This window comes from Maylandia zebra, linkage group LG12 (genome assembly GCF_041146795.1).
Source record: "Maylandia zebra isolate NMK-2024a linkage group LG12, Mzebra_GT3a, whole genome shotgun sequence".
Classification (NCBI taxonomy): Eukaryota; Metazoa; Chordata; class Actinopteri; order Cichliformes; family Cichlidae; genus Maylandia; species Maylandia zebra.
This window is the reverse complement of record NC_135178.1, coordinates 21,974,769-21,989,877: the sequence shown is the minus strand read 5'-3', so window position 1 is coordinate 21,989,877 and position 15,109 is coordinate 21,974,769. Positions and strand designations below refer to the sequence as shown.

The window sequence follows — 15,109 nt, the reverse complement described above, 5'->3', positions numbered from 1 at the left end:
GATAAGATCTCCAGCAATGAAAATGCATCAATGTCACCATGTTTTATAGATGGCTGTAGACATTTGTGTCCTACCTCTCTCTAGGCATCCTCCATACATATTGGCAACAATCTGAAGCAAAAAGTTAATTGGATTCATCACCCCATAAACCACTGATTTCGAATCCAGTTCTTGTGTAATATGTCATACCTGGCTGGTTAAAAAACTTGGCTTCTTGACAGCCACCCTTCCACTCAGACCAATTCCAATGAGGCTACAGTAAACAGTAGACGGATCGACTTGTAACGCCGTTACTTGTAACGCCGTTATTCCCATCACTGCTCATAGGTCAATATTAGGTGGCTTTAAACAACAACAACAATCATTCTTCTGAAAATGGTCAGTACAAGGCCTGGACTGATAATGAGTGAGAAAGCAAGACGTAAAGGAATGGTGGGTGGTCTAACACGAACACATTTTGCACAGTGCTACATTGACTTTTCATATGCACCTCTTTCACGTGATGACTAAAAAAGTTCAAGGCTGTGCTGTTTGTGAAAATGATTAATGCTTTAAACTATAATCAGTGACTCTAGTCAGGAATTGCTCAACGTGGCACCCATCTTACCTCATCCCAGGTTTACATTCTGTGCAGATATTGGAGGCTGTACACTTCTTACAGTTCTCCTGACATCGCCTAAAAATGTTGGAATCTGGAAGACACACAGTGCGCGAGTCATACACAGCACATAATAGGAACCAGAAGTCTGGTTGCATTTAAAAAAAAAAAAAAAAAAAAAAAAAAAAAAAAAACAGCAGGGGAATAGAGGGGAAAGAGTGATGAAGAGTATCAGTTGGAGTCGAATGTGTGAGGAAGACCAGCGAGTAAAGTTATGAGAGAATATTGAGAAGAAGAGGCAAAAAGGACAAAAAAGGAAAAAAAAAAAAAGAGGAGGAAATCGAGATAGCGAGATGAGGGGTGAAAGGTTCTGTGGGGCTGAAAGAAGATTATAGTGTTGAGGGAGGATGGGAATCTGGATGAATATTTCAAAAGGCAGACTAAAGTCAATGACACGCTTTGACACAAAGCACATGGACTCCTCTGTAGCAATGGTGATTGCCAAAAAGTTATGCTAATAACATGTTTTATCATTCCCTGAAAGGACGAGGAGACTGTCAGTAAGAATGCTGGTTGGATTTTTTGGATTTTTAGGAATCCTTACAGGATGAAGGAAGGACATGAGCAGGCTACGGACTGGTTTCCAAGAAAGGTTGGACGATATGTTGTTGTGGCATTTTGGCTCAGAGCTGTAGGTGAACATTAGAGTGTAATTTGGCTCATCAATCAATATAAATTCTTTAGAAATTGTAGGGTTTTTAAAATGGGTATAAAAACCATCTGCTGCTGATTTCTACCCTTCTCCATGTTATATCAGGGTTTCTTGAATATTTTTGCATTTTAAACAATTCACAAAATGATTAATGATTAGAAAAGATTTAGTGAAACCACAATAAATAGTACAATCCTGGTCAAACGCTTTGTCATTTAGTATATATGCACTAATTTTAACATCAATAGCACAGCGAGCCTAGCTTACATTGGTTTATCCGTGATATGGTAACAAAATAATGTCAACGTTGCTGTCAGAATGTTAAAAAGAAAATAAACTCCAGTTTTCTTATTTAAAAAAAACAACAACAACCAAAAAACCCTCGGCTATGCTGCCATTCCAAAAGGGAAAATGTACCCACTACATCTTGGCCTGTTAAAATGTTATGATTAAACTTGCATCAGAATATCTCAGATCTGCTGCCAGAGACTCTCAGAGCTGCCAGGGCTTACACACTATCCTGGCAAATACAAAGACATAATTATAATATATACATAGTGTCAGTCTCTCATTTCTGGTTTGTTTTTATTAACAAAAAAAAAAACAAAAAAAAACACTGGCAAAAATTCTGAACCCGTAAAGCGCATACTTTCTGTGAATACTACTGCACTACTGAATACTTTACATGCCAGAATTTAACACAGGAAGAAAAAAAAGAAAGGAAAAATGATTGTAAACCTAATCCAAGCATAATCTTCCTGCAGATCTGCTTTATTTCACGTTTTATTCCACTTTAATTTGACGTAGCCAAACGGTTCACTACCACAAACTTTTCAGTTCAGCTTGAATCAGCAAGTGCATTACAATAAACAAGCGGCTAGACATTACCTCAAGGGTACAATGGCATCATTCTGGTGTGGTGAATGAAAGCAGACTGGTGATAGTTACTGCTAAGGGTGGAGGTTTTTAGAAACCTCCTCCACCATTTACAAATGGCAGTGTATTTCTCTACAGTCGTAATCTAAGGAACTTCAGGCACAGATGATTGTGCAGTGGACACGGAGAATAACAGTGAGATTTTGGCATTTTAAGAAAACAAGTGCACAACAGAAACACAACTGAAGTCCCAAGAAACTTATAACAAAACTGTGTGACAGCCTGTAAATAAGAAATGCACAGCCACCGTGATGTGACTAATTGGTTTAAAAAAACCTGACGTTTTGAAACCGAGTGAAGCATAGATCTGAGTGAGAAACAGTAATATATTATAACACATTCCCTGCTTCTCGTTTATGTTACTCTAATGTTTATTCGGGGCGTTCGTGGCTCAAAGAGTTGGCAGTTTGTCTTGTAACCGGAAGGTTGCCGGTTCAAGCCCCGGCTCGGACAGTCTCGGTCGTTGTGTCCTTGGGCAAGACACTTCACCTGCCGCCTACTGGTGTTGGCCAGAGTGGCCGATGGCGCGATATGGCAGCCTCGCTTCTGTCAGTCTGCCCCAGGGCAGCTGTGGCTACAACTGTAGCTGCCTCCACCAGTGTGTGAATGTGAGAGTGAATGAATAGTGGAATTGTAAAGCGCTTTGAGGGCCCCGAAAAGCGCTATATAAATCCAATCCATTATTATTCTACGAAACAAACAATGTGTTTTCTTAAATAAAATCTAAAACTAGCGACTGAGACCATAAACCCGTCGGGATGTTTTTTTACTTAGGGAGTCGCCCCCTGTTGGGTGTCAAAAAATATGCAGGATATGGCACTTCTGCAGTAGCTTTACTTTTCAGACCCAGAGGTTAGCCATGACAAACCCGGTGTGACCTGCGGGGAAACCTACCGCTGTCGAGGTAGAAGCCGTCAGGACAGTTGGCGACGCACGTGTGGGAGCCCTCGATGAGGTTAAAACCACTCCTGCATGTGGTGCACTGGTCACTACGACTACCAACACAGGTCTCACAAGAGGAGGAGCACTTCTTGCAACGTTTCCTATCATCACGGAAAAATCCACTGGGGCACTCCGATACACACATCCTGGAAAGAAAAGTCATTGAAGACAGGAAAAGTATTTACATTTAGAGCATTAGGATAACCTCCTTGAGATGGAACATGTCATTTTGGAGGTTTTGAAGACAAATATAAAGACAACAAAAAAAAGGTGAGGGAAAGAAAAAATTACAACCTTATACAAAGGTTGTAATTTTCAGATTGATTAGTCAACGCTGCGCAAAATAAGTGAACAGTTACACTCGGAAACATGTTTATGCAAGTTTAACACTCAGGTGGAGCTCAAAACATCAAAGCTTTTTTTTTAAAGAACTTCTTTGGATACAAAACAGGAAGACTTAGTATAAAAAAAATGAAGAATGGAAAAAAAGGTGTCATGAAAGCATGTAAAAAAAAAAATCTATAGCACATTTTTCTTAAAGATTTATTGAGGCTGTAGTTTCCTCTGAAGGACAGCGTTCTTCAGCAGCAGACCAGTGAAGACCAAATCAAAACCAAAGACCGAAATGTAAAAAATAAATAAATACATAATCTCTGCAGCAAATATGATCTAAAATGCAATAAAATATCTGTGAAGTAATGCAAAAATAAATGTGTGCGTGCAGGTTTTACACAACGAACAGGCCAACATCTACTGAATAACTTCACAGCTCCTTAGCACCCCATCATTTTAACCCGAGCTCACATCCTGAAGTAATGACCTCCATAGAGCTAAAGAGCAAAAAAAAAAACAAAAAAAAAAAACGCACACACAAGCGTGCACCTTCTGCCAAAAGACACACACTGCACGTGTGTAAGTACAAAAGACATGCTTTTATCCTCCAACTTAAATACATGCCTGGTTTGCTGAAATGGTTATATAAAAAGAAAAAAATATCTTTTGTAACAACAGCATGTACTGTAGTGTAACCTCTAAACCCAGGACACCAATTAAAACTTCAAACCTTATTTTGTCTCCGACACACTGATTAAACATGTAGAAGACAATAGAAGGGAACTTTGAAATTCAAACCTGAATTTAGGCAAGAAATTTGGAAAGCCAGAAGGGTGCGCATTCAAAATGTTGGCCCCCTGTACATGCCAACAAAGCTAACAGATCTAAATTCAAATGTGTACTTTATAAACGGTTACAAATATTTGCATATTATTATCCCTCAACAAACACCGATAGTTCTCTCAGAACCTAAGAAAATGTTTTTAAAATGTAATCGATTACTATTTACAAGCTGATAGTTTACCCTGAGAATCAAACTCAAAAATACATAAAAAGAAATTCCAAAGACCCCCACATCCTTTGGTGTATGTGAAGCATCAAACACGCATGTAGGGATGTAATTATCTGATGACTAGACGCTGCTGCCACCCCTCCTTCCTCCAATCTTCATTCATCAATTGCTCCCTGTGGTGGCAGAAAAGGGCAGCACACCTCTAAAGTGAGCTAATGATAAGGCAGCACCTAAGCTTGCACATTCTCATGCACCTGCATCGGCCTGTCTTTTATTAGACCAGAGACAGGCCGACACAAAGGCAATTACTACAGACTTTGATCCCGGGGGGCAAGCACAAAATGTAGACACATGCACAAATTTACAGTCACACACGGGCTTGTATACACACAATTAAGAAGGGGAAAGGACAAACAGGACACACCGTGACTGACAGCGTTTCTCTTATCAGACTGACGTGGTGTAATTAATCAGGCCACCATCAGGAAAGTTTCCAAACTCACCATGTAACAGTCTCCTTATATAAAGCACAGTGCAATGCAAAGCTTCCAAAAACTCAGTAGCCAGTTCTCAGTTCTTGTTTTTCTCTCTCAGATTTACTTGTCAAAACGTAGAAACACTCTTTTTCTGGATTCACATGAAAATAAATAAATAAAAGGTTTCCTAATGATCAAACCCAATCACACAAAACAGGCTGGCGAACAGATGTTTCTCTGAGGTATGTAAACAACTGAAATGTTGCCTTCGGCTGGTTAAGTCTACAGATCGAGGGATTTGTATGCACCAATGTTCACTTTACCTTTGGAAAACTATCTGATTGAAAGCCCCTCAGCTAATATTGATCCGTCTGCTCATTGGACCTCTTACTCCTAAAAACGATCAAAAGACGAAGCAACTGCTGGGCCAGACATGGTTTTTCCATGTGTTGCCTTTAAATTAACAAAGGAGATGGCTCAAATGGCTCTGTTGGAGTTCATTAAACAAGATTTTTTTTGGCATTGTGGGTCATAGCTGATCCAAGTAGTTCTAGCTCCTAATTCTACAACGAAGAACATAAAGGAATAAAAGTTTTGCCAGGACAATCATTCAATCATTTGTTTTTTAGTCTGTGATTAGTTTTGTTTATTCATGTGTTGAAATCTTTTATCTTCTTTGTTAAAAAAAAAATCTAAGAAGAAAACCCAACAGTAAGGCACTTTTCCACTGCTCTCCTATTTAGCATGAGGTTGTTGCCACAGTGGATAGTTCGATACGTCTGACTTAGCACAGATTTTATAGTGGCTGGCCTTCCACCCTCGATACTCTCATTTATCTGTGCTTGGGTCTGGCACTAGGAGCATACAAGCCCGTGAAGTCACTGAGGCTGGGTTCTTGTTTCCTCCCGGTCTCGAACCAGGGTTCTTTCACATTTAAGGAGAATGTATAACCAGACTATAACTAGATGGCAACCACTTGGGTCGAATCCGTGAGTGCAAAGAGACACGTGTGGACATGTTACACTCATCGGTGGAGACTTACTGCAACATGTAGCAAAGTATTTGCAAACCTTCACCAATTTGCCTGAGAGTGACTGCAGTCGAATACGGCTGACTCTGCAGTCATCCATTTTTTTCCAAATTGCAAGGACTCTACTGTCCTAACAGACAGACAATCATTTACACCCAGATTGACACCTTAGCTAATTTAGAAATGCCACGTGATGCATGTGTTTGCACTGTGGGAGAAAGCTGGAGTACCCAGAGAAAACCTACATGTGGAGGGGGACAGCAACAGAGTCAACACAAAAAGTAAATCCCTATTCTGGACCCAGGACCTTCTTGCTGTGATGAGCCAGTACTACACAAGGCTAAAGCACACCCTGTAAAGCTTTTCTGGCAGAAAGTCAAGTGGCGTAAAACAAAGAGTGATACAGTTCGATTCTGAAGGTTTGATTTTGAGTAGATGTATACACTCAAGGAGCAATATAACTTCTGACAATCTAAAGCAGTCTGACCTGGTGTTGTTCTTGAACTTGAGGAAGTAATGAAGGCAGTTAATGCAGTGGTGGGGTCCAGGACCCCAACAGCCATTCTCACTGCATTCAGAGTCACAGGGGCCTGGATTCAAATACAGAAAGAAAAAGGGGTTTCAAGTCTTATAGCCTCTTAAAATGATCTATTTTAACTGATTGCACTTCAAAAGTACCCTTAAATCACAAACTACAATACTAATATTTTGACACAACAGCAGGGAAGTAAAAAAAGGCAATGACAAATATGTTACTAAAGGCTGCTATTGTCACCAACCCTGCTGTGGGCGGCAATGGATTTATCACTTACCAGGGTACTCCTCTGGGAATTCCTCATCAAGGTCTGCAAACTGAGGCTTATCTATGTGCCCAGTTGAGTACGGGTGCACAGAGGTGCCATACAGCACCAGTGACCACTCCTTTAGCTTGCCTGAAAAGACAAGATGACATTTATAAAAGTTATCCTAAATAGAGGTATTTCGTTATCTCCTTGCGGTGGGTAAATTGGGGTGTTCTCATATTTATATTGTAGAGTTACTGGTATAATCAGGTCACACTATAAACCCGACTACATTTTTACACCCTGCATTTTCAGAAACCACCGCGAAACGTTTTAATGATACCCAAGGAAAGCTAGGTAGTTTATATGGCATTACAGTGACTGATGTAACAGCTTTTAAGAACCTACTACTCTTCATCTGAGACAGTAAATTAGTGGGTAATTTCAGTTACAAAATTCACGGCTTCCCGAGCAACATGCATGGCCCTGATGGCACTTTACCTATTCCAGAGAAAGTTAATGGCTCTTCTGCTTCTTCTGTTGCCATAACATAAAAATCAATGTTAAAAAAAAAATGAATACAACATGATTCAGTTAAAGAAACTATTCACACTGTCATACCAGGCACTTTCTGGCTGCGAAGTTGTGAAGGTGAGTCATAGATCTCTAGGACCCAGTCGCCAGCTGCCTTCTCTCCCCAGCAGTGGGTGGTCATAAACTCCCAGTTCTTAAAACCCTCCATGGAGTGATCAAACAACCTGTGCATCAGAAGTACACACAGTTACAAACACACAGACACTTATCGGATGAGGAAGTGTTTCAAACACTGCAAATACAAGAGCAAACAATCAGAGCCTTTAATGAGCTATGCGCAGTGTACAGTACTGAGATTTACTAGAGGCTAAGTAAACCTGTGAAAACTCTGAATTCTGATTGGTTGGAAGATGCTGATTCACTTTTTATGAGCAAAAACTGTTGATAAAGTGTTGTAAACATAAACTCAGTGGCCACTTTATTTGTCACACCTTGCTAGTACTGGATTGGACCTTCTTTTGCCATCGTGGCACAGATTCAACAAGCTGTTGGAAACATTCCTTAGAGATATTGGTCCATACTGACTTGATAGCATCACACAGATGCTGCTGATTGGTTGACTGATGTGAATCTCTTGTTCTACCGCATGCCAAAGGTGTCCTGTTGGATTGAGGACCATTGAGGGCATTTGAGTGTAGTTAATACACTGTCACATAGAAGAAACTGGTTCAAGAGGATTTATGCTTTGTGACATTATTCTGTTGTAAGCTGGATAGATGGTACGCTGTGGTCATAAACCAATAGGCATGTGGTGTTTAAATGATGCTCAGTTGGTACCCAGGGGTCCAAAGTTAAGAACCTGAGGTTGAACCATTATTACAAAGCAGAATGATCCATTTGCATTCCAAATTCTGACCCTACTCTAAGTCAAAGAGAAATTGAGACTCATCAGATCAGGCAACATTTTTCCAAATGTTGCCGACCAATCTACTGCTTTCCTATTTTGATCCAGCTTCAATTTCCCATTTTTATCTGACAGTAGTGGCACACAGTGTGGTCTTCTGCTGCTGCAGCCCATATGCATCAAGGTTCAATGTGCTGTACATTCACAGATGCCCTTCTGCATATTATGGTTGTAACGAGCGGTTATTCGAGTTGCTGCTACCTTCCTATGACCTTAGGAAGGCAGTTCTCTCAAAGAGCTCCCACTCACTGGATATTTTCTCTTTTTCAGACCATTCTCTGTAAGCCCTAGAGATGGTTGCGTGGGAAAAATTCCAGATGATCAGATCAGTTTCTGAAATACTCAGACTGCCACAAACAACCATGCTACGGTCAAAGGCACCTTTATTCCCCATTCTGATGTTCAATTTGAACTTCAGCAGGTCGTCTTGCTCTTGTATACATGCCTAAATGCACCCAGTTGTCGCCATTTGATTACCTGATATTCGATATTTGTTTTAACAAGCGGCTGAGCGGGTGTTCCTATTGAAGTGATATATTTGCCACTGTTCAACTGCAGGTAAACTGTAGATGGTAAACACCAAGCTTCAGCTTGAGGTCTTAGAGCCAACAATAACGACCAAAGATGGGATAAAACCATGAATATATTACAGTTAAGTGATGAGGACTGTATGATGGGCTGAGGGTTGCTTTGCTTTTTGAAGGGAGAGCAGCTGTTTTTCACATAAACCACATGATTTTTTTTATTATCTTAACACATTCCCATCTGTTGTCAGTTGATCATATTTTTCCTAAATTAACCAGACAAACTGTGGGGAGTACTCCACAGCAGACCAATGAAAAAGAGGTCTTAGCTGACCTAAAGTCCGGCGATGGTATTAATTTAATAGAAAATAAACAGATGAAAGAATTAATAACTGAAGATCAGAAACAGTGTACTTCAGCCCATAGAAGTTGCAGATACTGCTGTTAGGTAAGGAGTTTAATTTGATTTTCATTCATATTCAAATTAATTTTCTTTTTAATAGAAATACTCTGGCACTGGCAGCCCTCATCATCATCACCACACAAACTTCAAGCTGTTCCTGTCTGTTGTGGCACTCAACTGCATGCTCTTTGGTTGTAGTAAGTGGACTTTGGACATATTCAGATAAACATGCAACTATATGAAAGGACGTGGCAGGCATGAGTCAGAAAAACTGGTGGATTGAGCAAGTTTTTTTCTGAAGAGTTTAAATTATACAATTGAGTCCTATAAGCTCAACGTAGCTTCAAGCTATGTTGATCTTATAGGACTCAGATGTATAAGCTATAGAAGCTAATAGCTTCTATAGCTTATACACAAAATTGTTTACTCTGTGTTTTATGCTAAAGCAAAATGAATAAGTGGAATAAAGCCATTTTAAGCCTGTGCAAAGGAAGCCGTCTTACCTATGCATTCATTCATTGGTTATTTTAAGCTCCCGAACTTGTTCAGAACACTATTTCAGTGCATGAGCCGCAAGGTTATATTCCTACTTAGGAGCTGACTGATTGATTCTTGACTGATAGATATCAACTACCTTCTATAAAGGTTTAACAGTTTTTTTGGCAGTGCCGGTATTTTTTATAATGTTCTGTGAAATAACACAGCACTGTTCTGTGTTTTCTTCAAAACGACAGCACGTAAATTACTCAGTTTGATGACAAGTGGCTACAGAAGCATCCAGCCCAACCTCTGGAGCTCAAATATAAAAAAATAACAATAATTTAAGAGAGTAATGCAATCACACTTAGCTTGTTCTAAACTTCAGAGGGCCTCCTTTCTTATTTGAAGTTCTTTCTTGAAGTGCTACTAACTTTTCCTTTGAAGAAAAAGTATCTCCACCAGTGTGTCATTTATCTGATTTACTCCACACAGCTAAAGCTAAAGGATATACAGCCAAAGACCCTGAGCACTGCAGTGTCTCGTTTTAGGTTCCCTATGGCTGAAGTTTTGGAGCCTCCTTTGTTGTGATGTCGCACACAGTAAAGAAGGTTTTTAGCCTGTTAAAGATGACGGGGTCACAGTTGGCATTGTTGTAGACTCAGCAACTTACGGCTGCTTCCTTATTCACAAGATATCACCACACAAGATATCTCCACATGTTCTATTTGGGGGATTTTATGGAGGATGCCCTTCCTGACATAACCCCTTAAAATTCATGTAATATCTCAGAGGGCCCGGTGGCGCCAGTGTCTGGCAGCCTCGCCTCTGTCAGTGCGCCCCAGGGTGGCTGTGGCTACAATGTAGCTTGCCGTCACCAGTGTGTGAAGGTGTGTGTGAATGGGTGGATGACTGGATGTGTAAAGTGCTTTGGGGTCCTTTGGGACTAGCAAAGCGCTATATAAATACAGGCTATTTACCATCTAAGTGCCCGATGCCCTTGCCAGGATTTATATTTGCAGATGACGAGCAAGTATAGCCACCAAAACACAAGTTTGTGGTGCAGTTTCTCTCTTTAAGCTGGTTTGAAAAATCACACCAGAAGAAGCAGCAGCAGCTGGAAATGTTTAGGAGGAACCTACAGTACTGAATGGGCCAATCACAGATCCTATGGACTGTGTAATTACATTTCTAAAGAGGTGCACATTACGTTTTTATATATATACATATATATATACATATACATATACATATATATATATATATATATATATATATAGTTTCAGAAGGAATTGCAATTATTAGGTACCGATGTAGATTTATCGCTAACATATAAACCCCTGTTAGACTCCTCTGTCATGACAATATGCTTTATAAATAAATCCCTAACCCAAATATTAAACAGATTAAGGTCAGCTATTCTTCCTTAGATGGAACGGCACAAACCCGCTGGGCTACCAAAAATTATTCTCAAAGGCGTTGGTTTGGCAATGTATAATATACACATGCATGCATTTTTTAAAAAAAAAACTAAATTAAAAAAAAATACATAAAAAGAAAGTGAAAAAAGTGATCTTTTATTTCAAGTTCATGAAGCTGAACCTTTGAAAAAAATCATTCACAGTAGCTTCTGTACCTGTTGGCAAGCAGCTGAGACTTTGTCCCTGAGGGTGAAGTCAGGTTGATTGACAGGTCCCCACGGCGAGGGTGTGTAATCGTGATGCGTACGACCACATGCTCCAGGTAGATCACGTGATGGTTGGGGTTGTCAGTGCATCCTGTCGCCTTGTACACGGACCGAACCACGTGCTCTGGACGGATGGTTCTGGAGGAAAACAGAGTGTAAACATCAAAAGAACCAACATGCTGCAGCACAGTTTAACCACTTTAAGTTTTTCAGAATCAGAAAACTTTGTTATTCCCAGAGGAAATGATGTGGTCACAGCAAGGACAGCAGTGAACAAGTACCACTATCACAAAAAAGCTCCAATAAAAAAATATACACAATATATAAAATAATAATATAAACTTGCAGCTGTGGCGTCTCTCTTACCATACTGACAGTTATTTTCTCTGCAAGGGATGTGCAGGATTTATCTGCCCAATATCACTCTACATGAACTGAGGCATTTTAAACCTTAGACTGTGGCCGTCTCCATAGCGATACGGCTCTAATTGCCATGACACAATTAATGTAATTATAAAGTTTCACTTCACTTCTTTTGATTTAACCTCCGAAAACCAAAGGGCATGCAAAAAAAGAGAGAGAGAAAAAAGTCCATATTAATATTTCTCATTTCTTGAACCTCACTCTGCCAAAGAAACCAAGAACCTGAACACGATAAGAAAGACAAAGAACATTATTTGTTCGGTCTGCTATGCACGGCTCAGCAGCAGAAAGCTCACCGAGCAGCCAACATAAACATCTAATGGCCCCTTGAATAACATCTGTGCTATGATTTAATAGAGCAGCGATACAGCACCAAAACCTGGACGAGTCCACAAGAGGGGACAATGAAAACCATCTTGCCAGCGCAACACTTTGGAGAAAAGGAGTCACACATGGAGCAGCTGAGCCAACTTAACACATCAGCTCACTGCTGCCAATGGATTACATGCAGCGTTTACTCACTGGAAACTAAAACATTACACTTTCTTCAAAACATTACAAAAATGAGTTACTAAAATAATTTCTTGCAGGCTGGAGGGGGTTGAGAGAACAGCCATTGAGTTCTGTTGTTTGATTATATATTGAATAGAATAGAATAGAATAGCCTTTATTGTCATTGTACAGAGTACAACGAAATTGGAGTGCCACTCCCTTGGTGCAAGTTTCAATAATAAATATAAATGTAAAATATAAAAAGTACAAAAAAAAAAACAATCGTAAGTACTCAAACAATAGTATGTACAATATATACAGGATAGCAGCATTAATATAATGACAGTATGAATAGCAGCATAATATAATGACAGTGACGGTATGGAATAGGTTCAATTGTTTTTGTGCTTATTTACTACGGTGATAGCTCTGGGAAAGAAGCTATCCCTGAATCTGTTTGTCCTGGTTTTATGTGACCTGTACCGTCGGCCTGACGGTAATAGTTCAAACAGTTGGTTGCTGGGGTGAGAGTGGTCCTTGATGATATTGCCAGCTCTGCTGAGGTACCGAGAGTTTGCAGTGACCTCCAGGCTGGGCAGAGAGCAGCCAGTGATCTTCTGGGCTGTGTTGATGACCCTCTGCAGTACTTTCCTGTCTGCAGCTGAGCACCCTGCATACCATGTTGTTATGCCGTACGTTAGGATGCTCTCTATGGTGGCTCTGTAAAATGTCACCAGCAGCCTCTCCTCCAGGTTGTTCCTCCTGAGCACTCTCAGAAAGTGGAGACGCTGCTGGGCCTTTTTAACCACCGCTGTAGTATTTGCAGTCCAGGAGAGATCATCAGAGATCTGCACGCCCAGAAACCTCATGGAGTGTACCCTCTCCACACAGCTCCCGTGAATGTAAAGTGGGGCCGGGTCTGCTCTGCCCTTCCTGAAGTCCAAGATAAGTTCTTTAGTTTTCGTGGTGTTCAGTTGGAGGTTGTTAACTGAACACCACTCAGTCAGTCTGTTGACCTCATCTCTGTAGTCCGACTCATCCCCCCTTGAGATGAGTCCAACCACTGTGGTGTCATCCGCGAACTTTATGATGGTGTTTGAGAGATGGGTAGGGGAGCAGTCGGATGTGTAGAGCGTAAACAGGAGGGGACTCAAAACACATCCTTGTGGAGACCCGGTGCTGAGTGTGATGGTGCTGGACCGGTGGGGGCCGAGTCTGACAGACTGTGGTCTATTTGTCAGGAAGTCCTTGATCCAGAGGCAGATGGGGGTGGAGAGTCCCAGGTGAGACAGTTTCTGGACCAGGATCTCCGGGATGATATGATTGAATGCTGAGCTGAAGTCCAGAAAGAGCATTCTCACATAGCTTCCTCGGTGCTCCAGGTGACTCAGCGCAGTGTGGAGCGCTATGGTGATAGCGTCCTCGGTGGAACGATTTGTCCTGTAGGCAAATTGGTGGGGGTCCAGAGTGGGAGGCAGACCGGCCCTGATGTGCTGACAGACCAGTCTCTCAAAGCACTTCATCACTACAGGCGTAAGTGCAACAGGCCTGTAGTCATTTGGGCTGGCCACAGCTGTCTTATTGGCGATGGGGATGATGGTGGAGGTTTTGAGGCAGGGCGGGACGGTGTTTGATGACAAGGAAAGGTTGAAGATTTTAGTGAAGACTCCGGTCAGTTCGTCAGCACATGCTCTGAGAACCTTTCCATATTGGAAACTTTTTTGAAAGATTCAGTTTTAAGCGTTGCAATCACGACCACGACATTTTCTAGTTATGAAGCCATGCGGTACAGATGTTCATCTTTGCCAGTAAAATTGCCCCGAGGCAATTACAAACTAGCCCGTGATATCAAAAGCGATTCCAGGAGCGACACTTCCTCGCATTTGGCTCGATAATTGATTGAGAACAACAGTAACAAAGTGGCTTATTTCATTAATAAAAATAATCAGCTTTGGCTGTTCAGACCGTGTAATTAATGCTGGTCTGCTGATTATTAATTACTGCTAAAAAACATCAATTTGTTGTGACTGATGTGTTTGCAAAAGGCCAACACTGGCCACCAAGATGAAAGTGATGATTTCCGCTGAGAAATGCTGCTTAAATTACCCGAGCTGGTACGTTAAATTAATCTGTCTCACATCGGTTAGAGCGGTGAAGAAAGGAACGACGGCGATTTATAATTAAAAGCAGCACATGAGCAGCACACATTTTCCTGAATGCGGAGAGGAAAATAATCTACGATAATCTTTCCATTTCCATTGTCCCTCATCTCTATCTGAGCGTTTCCATAATGGAAGTCTGAGCAGCTAATTGACGCAAATACTTTTACATAAAGTACAAAACAGAAACAACTGTTGGTGGTGAAGCAGATTAGATGGAGCGAATAACAGTGAACACACTGAATGTCCGTTTTGATGACCATTTGGAAAGCGGTCAGCGGTAACATCTGGGGAGTCTGGAGCCGACAGAACAGCTCTGCTCTATGACACCGCACAGATAGCTGAACCGTGCGTGCTGGGACCGAGCAGATGCACGGCTGATTACCACCAGTCTGATTGCACTCGGATCATGCAGTTTTCCTGCTGCATACTCCAAGTGGTGCTGAGATCAGCTGCAGACAGACATTACCAAACGTGGTCAGAGGGGCCAGCCAGAGGGTGTGTGGGAGCACAGCAGTGAGGTGATGACTGCACTTATGTCGCAAGTTGCACTAGAAGCACAGAATACACGCCCAGAGAGATGTGGCAGCAAACTAACTGCACATGTGTGCCTGCTGTCGTCTTT

General features: G+C 41.2%; 1 protein-coding gene across 3 annotated transcripts in view; it reads right to left on the bottom strand.

Moving 5' to 3' along the window:
• pcsk5b (proprotein convertase subtilisin/kexin type 5b) overlaps nucleotides 1-15,109 on the bottom strand; it is a 90,539-nt gene that overhangs the window by 25,812 nt on the left and 49,618 nt on the right. For all 3 annotated transcript variants that reach the window (XM_076890895.1, XM_014413997.4, XM_076890894.1), the window contains exons 12-17: nucleotides 11,360-11,548; nucleotides 7,443-7,579; nucleotides 6,852-6,971; nucleotides 6,527-6,629; nucleotides 3,141-3,334; nucleotides 608-692 (exon numbers count right to left, since the gene is read on the bottom strand). In XM_076890895.1, coding sequence (XP_076747010.1) covers nucleotides 608-692; nucleotides 3,141-3,334; nucleotides 6,527-6,629; nucleotides 6,852-6,971; nucleotides 7,443-7,579; nucleotides 11,360-11,548 — 828 coding nt within the window. The remainder of the gene's footprint in view (nucleotides 1-607; nucleotides 693-3,140; nucleotides 3,335-6,526; nucleotides 6,630-6,851; nucleotides 6,972-7,442; nucleotides 7,580-11,359; nucleotides 11,549-15,109) is intronic.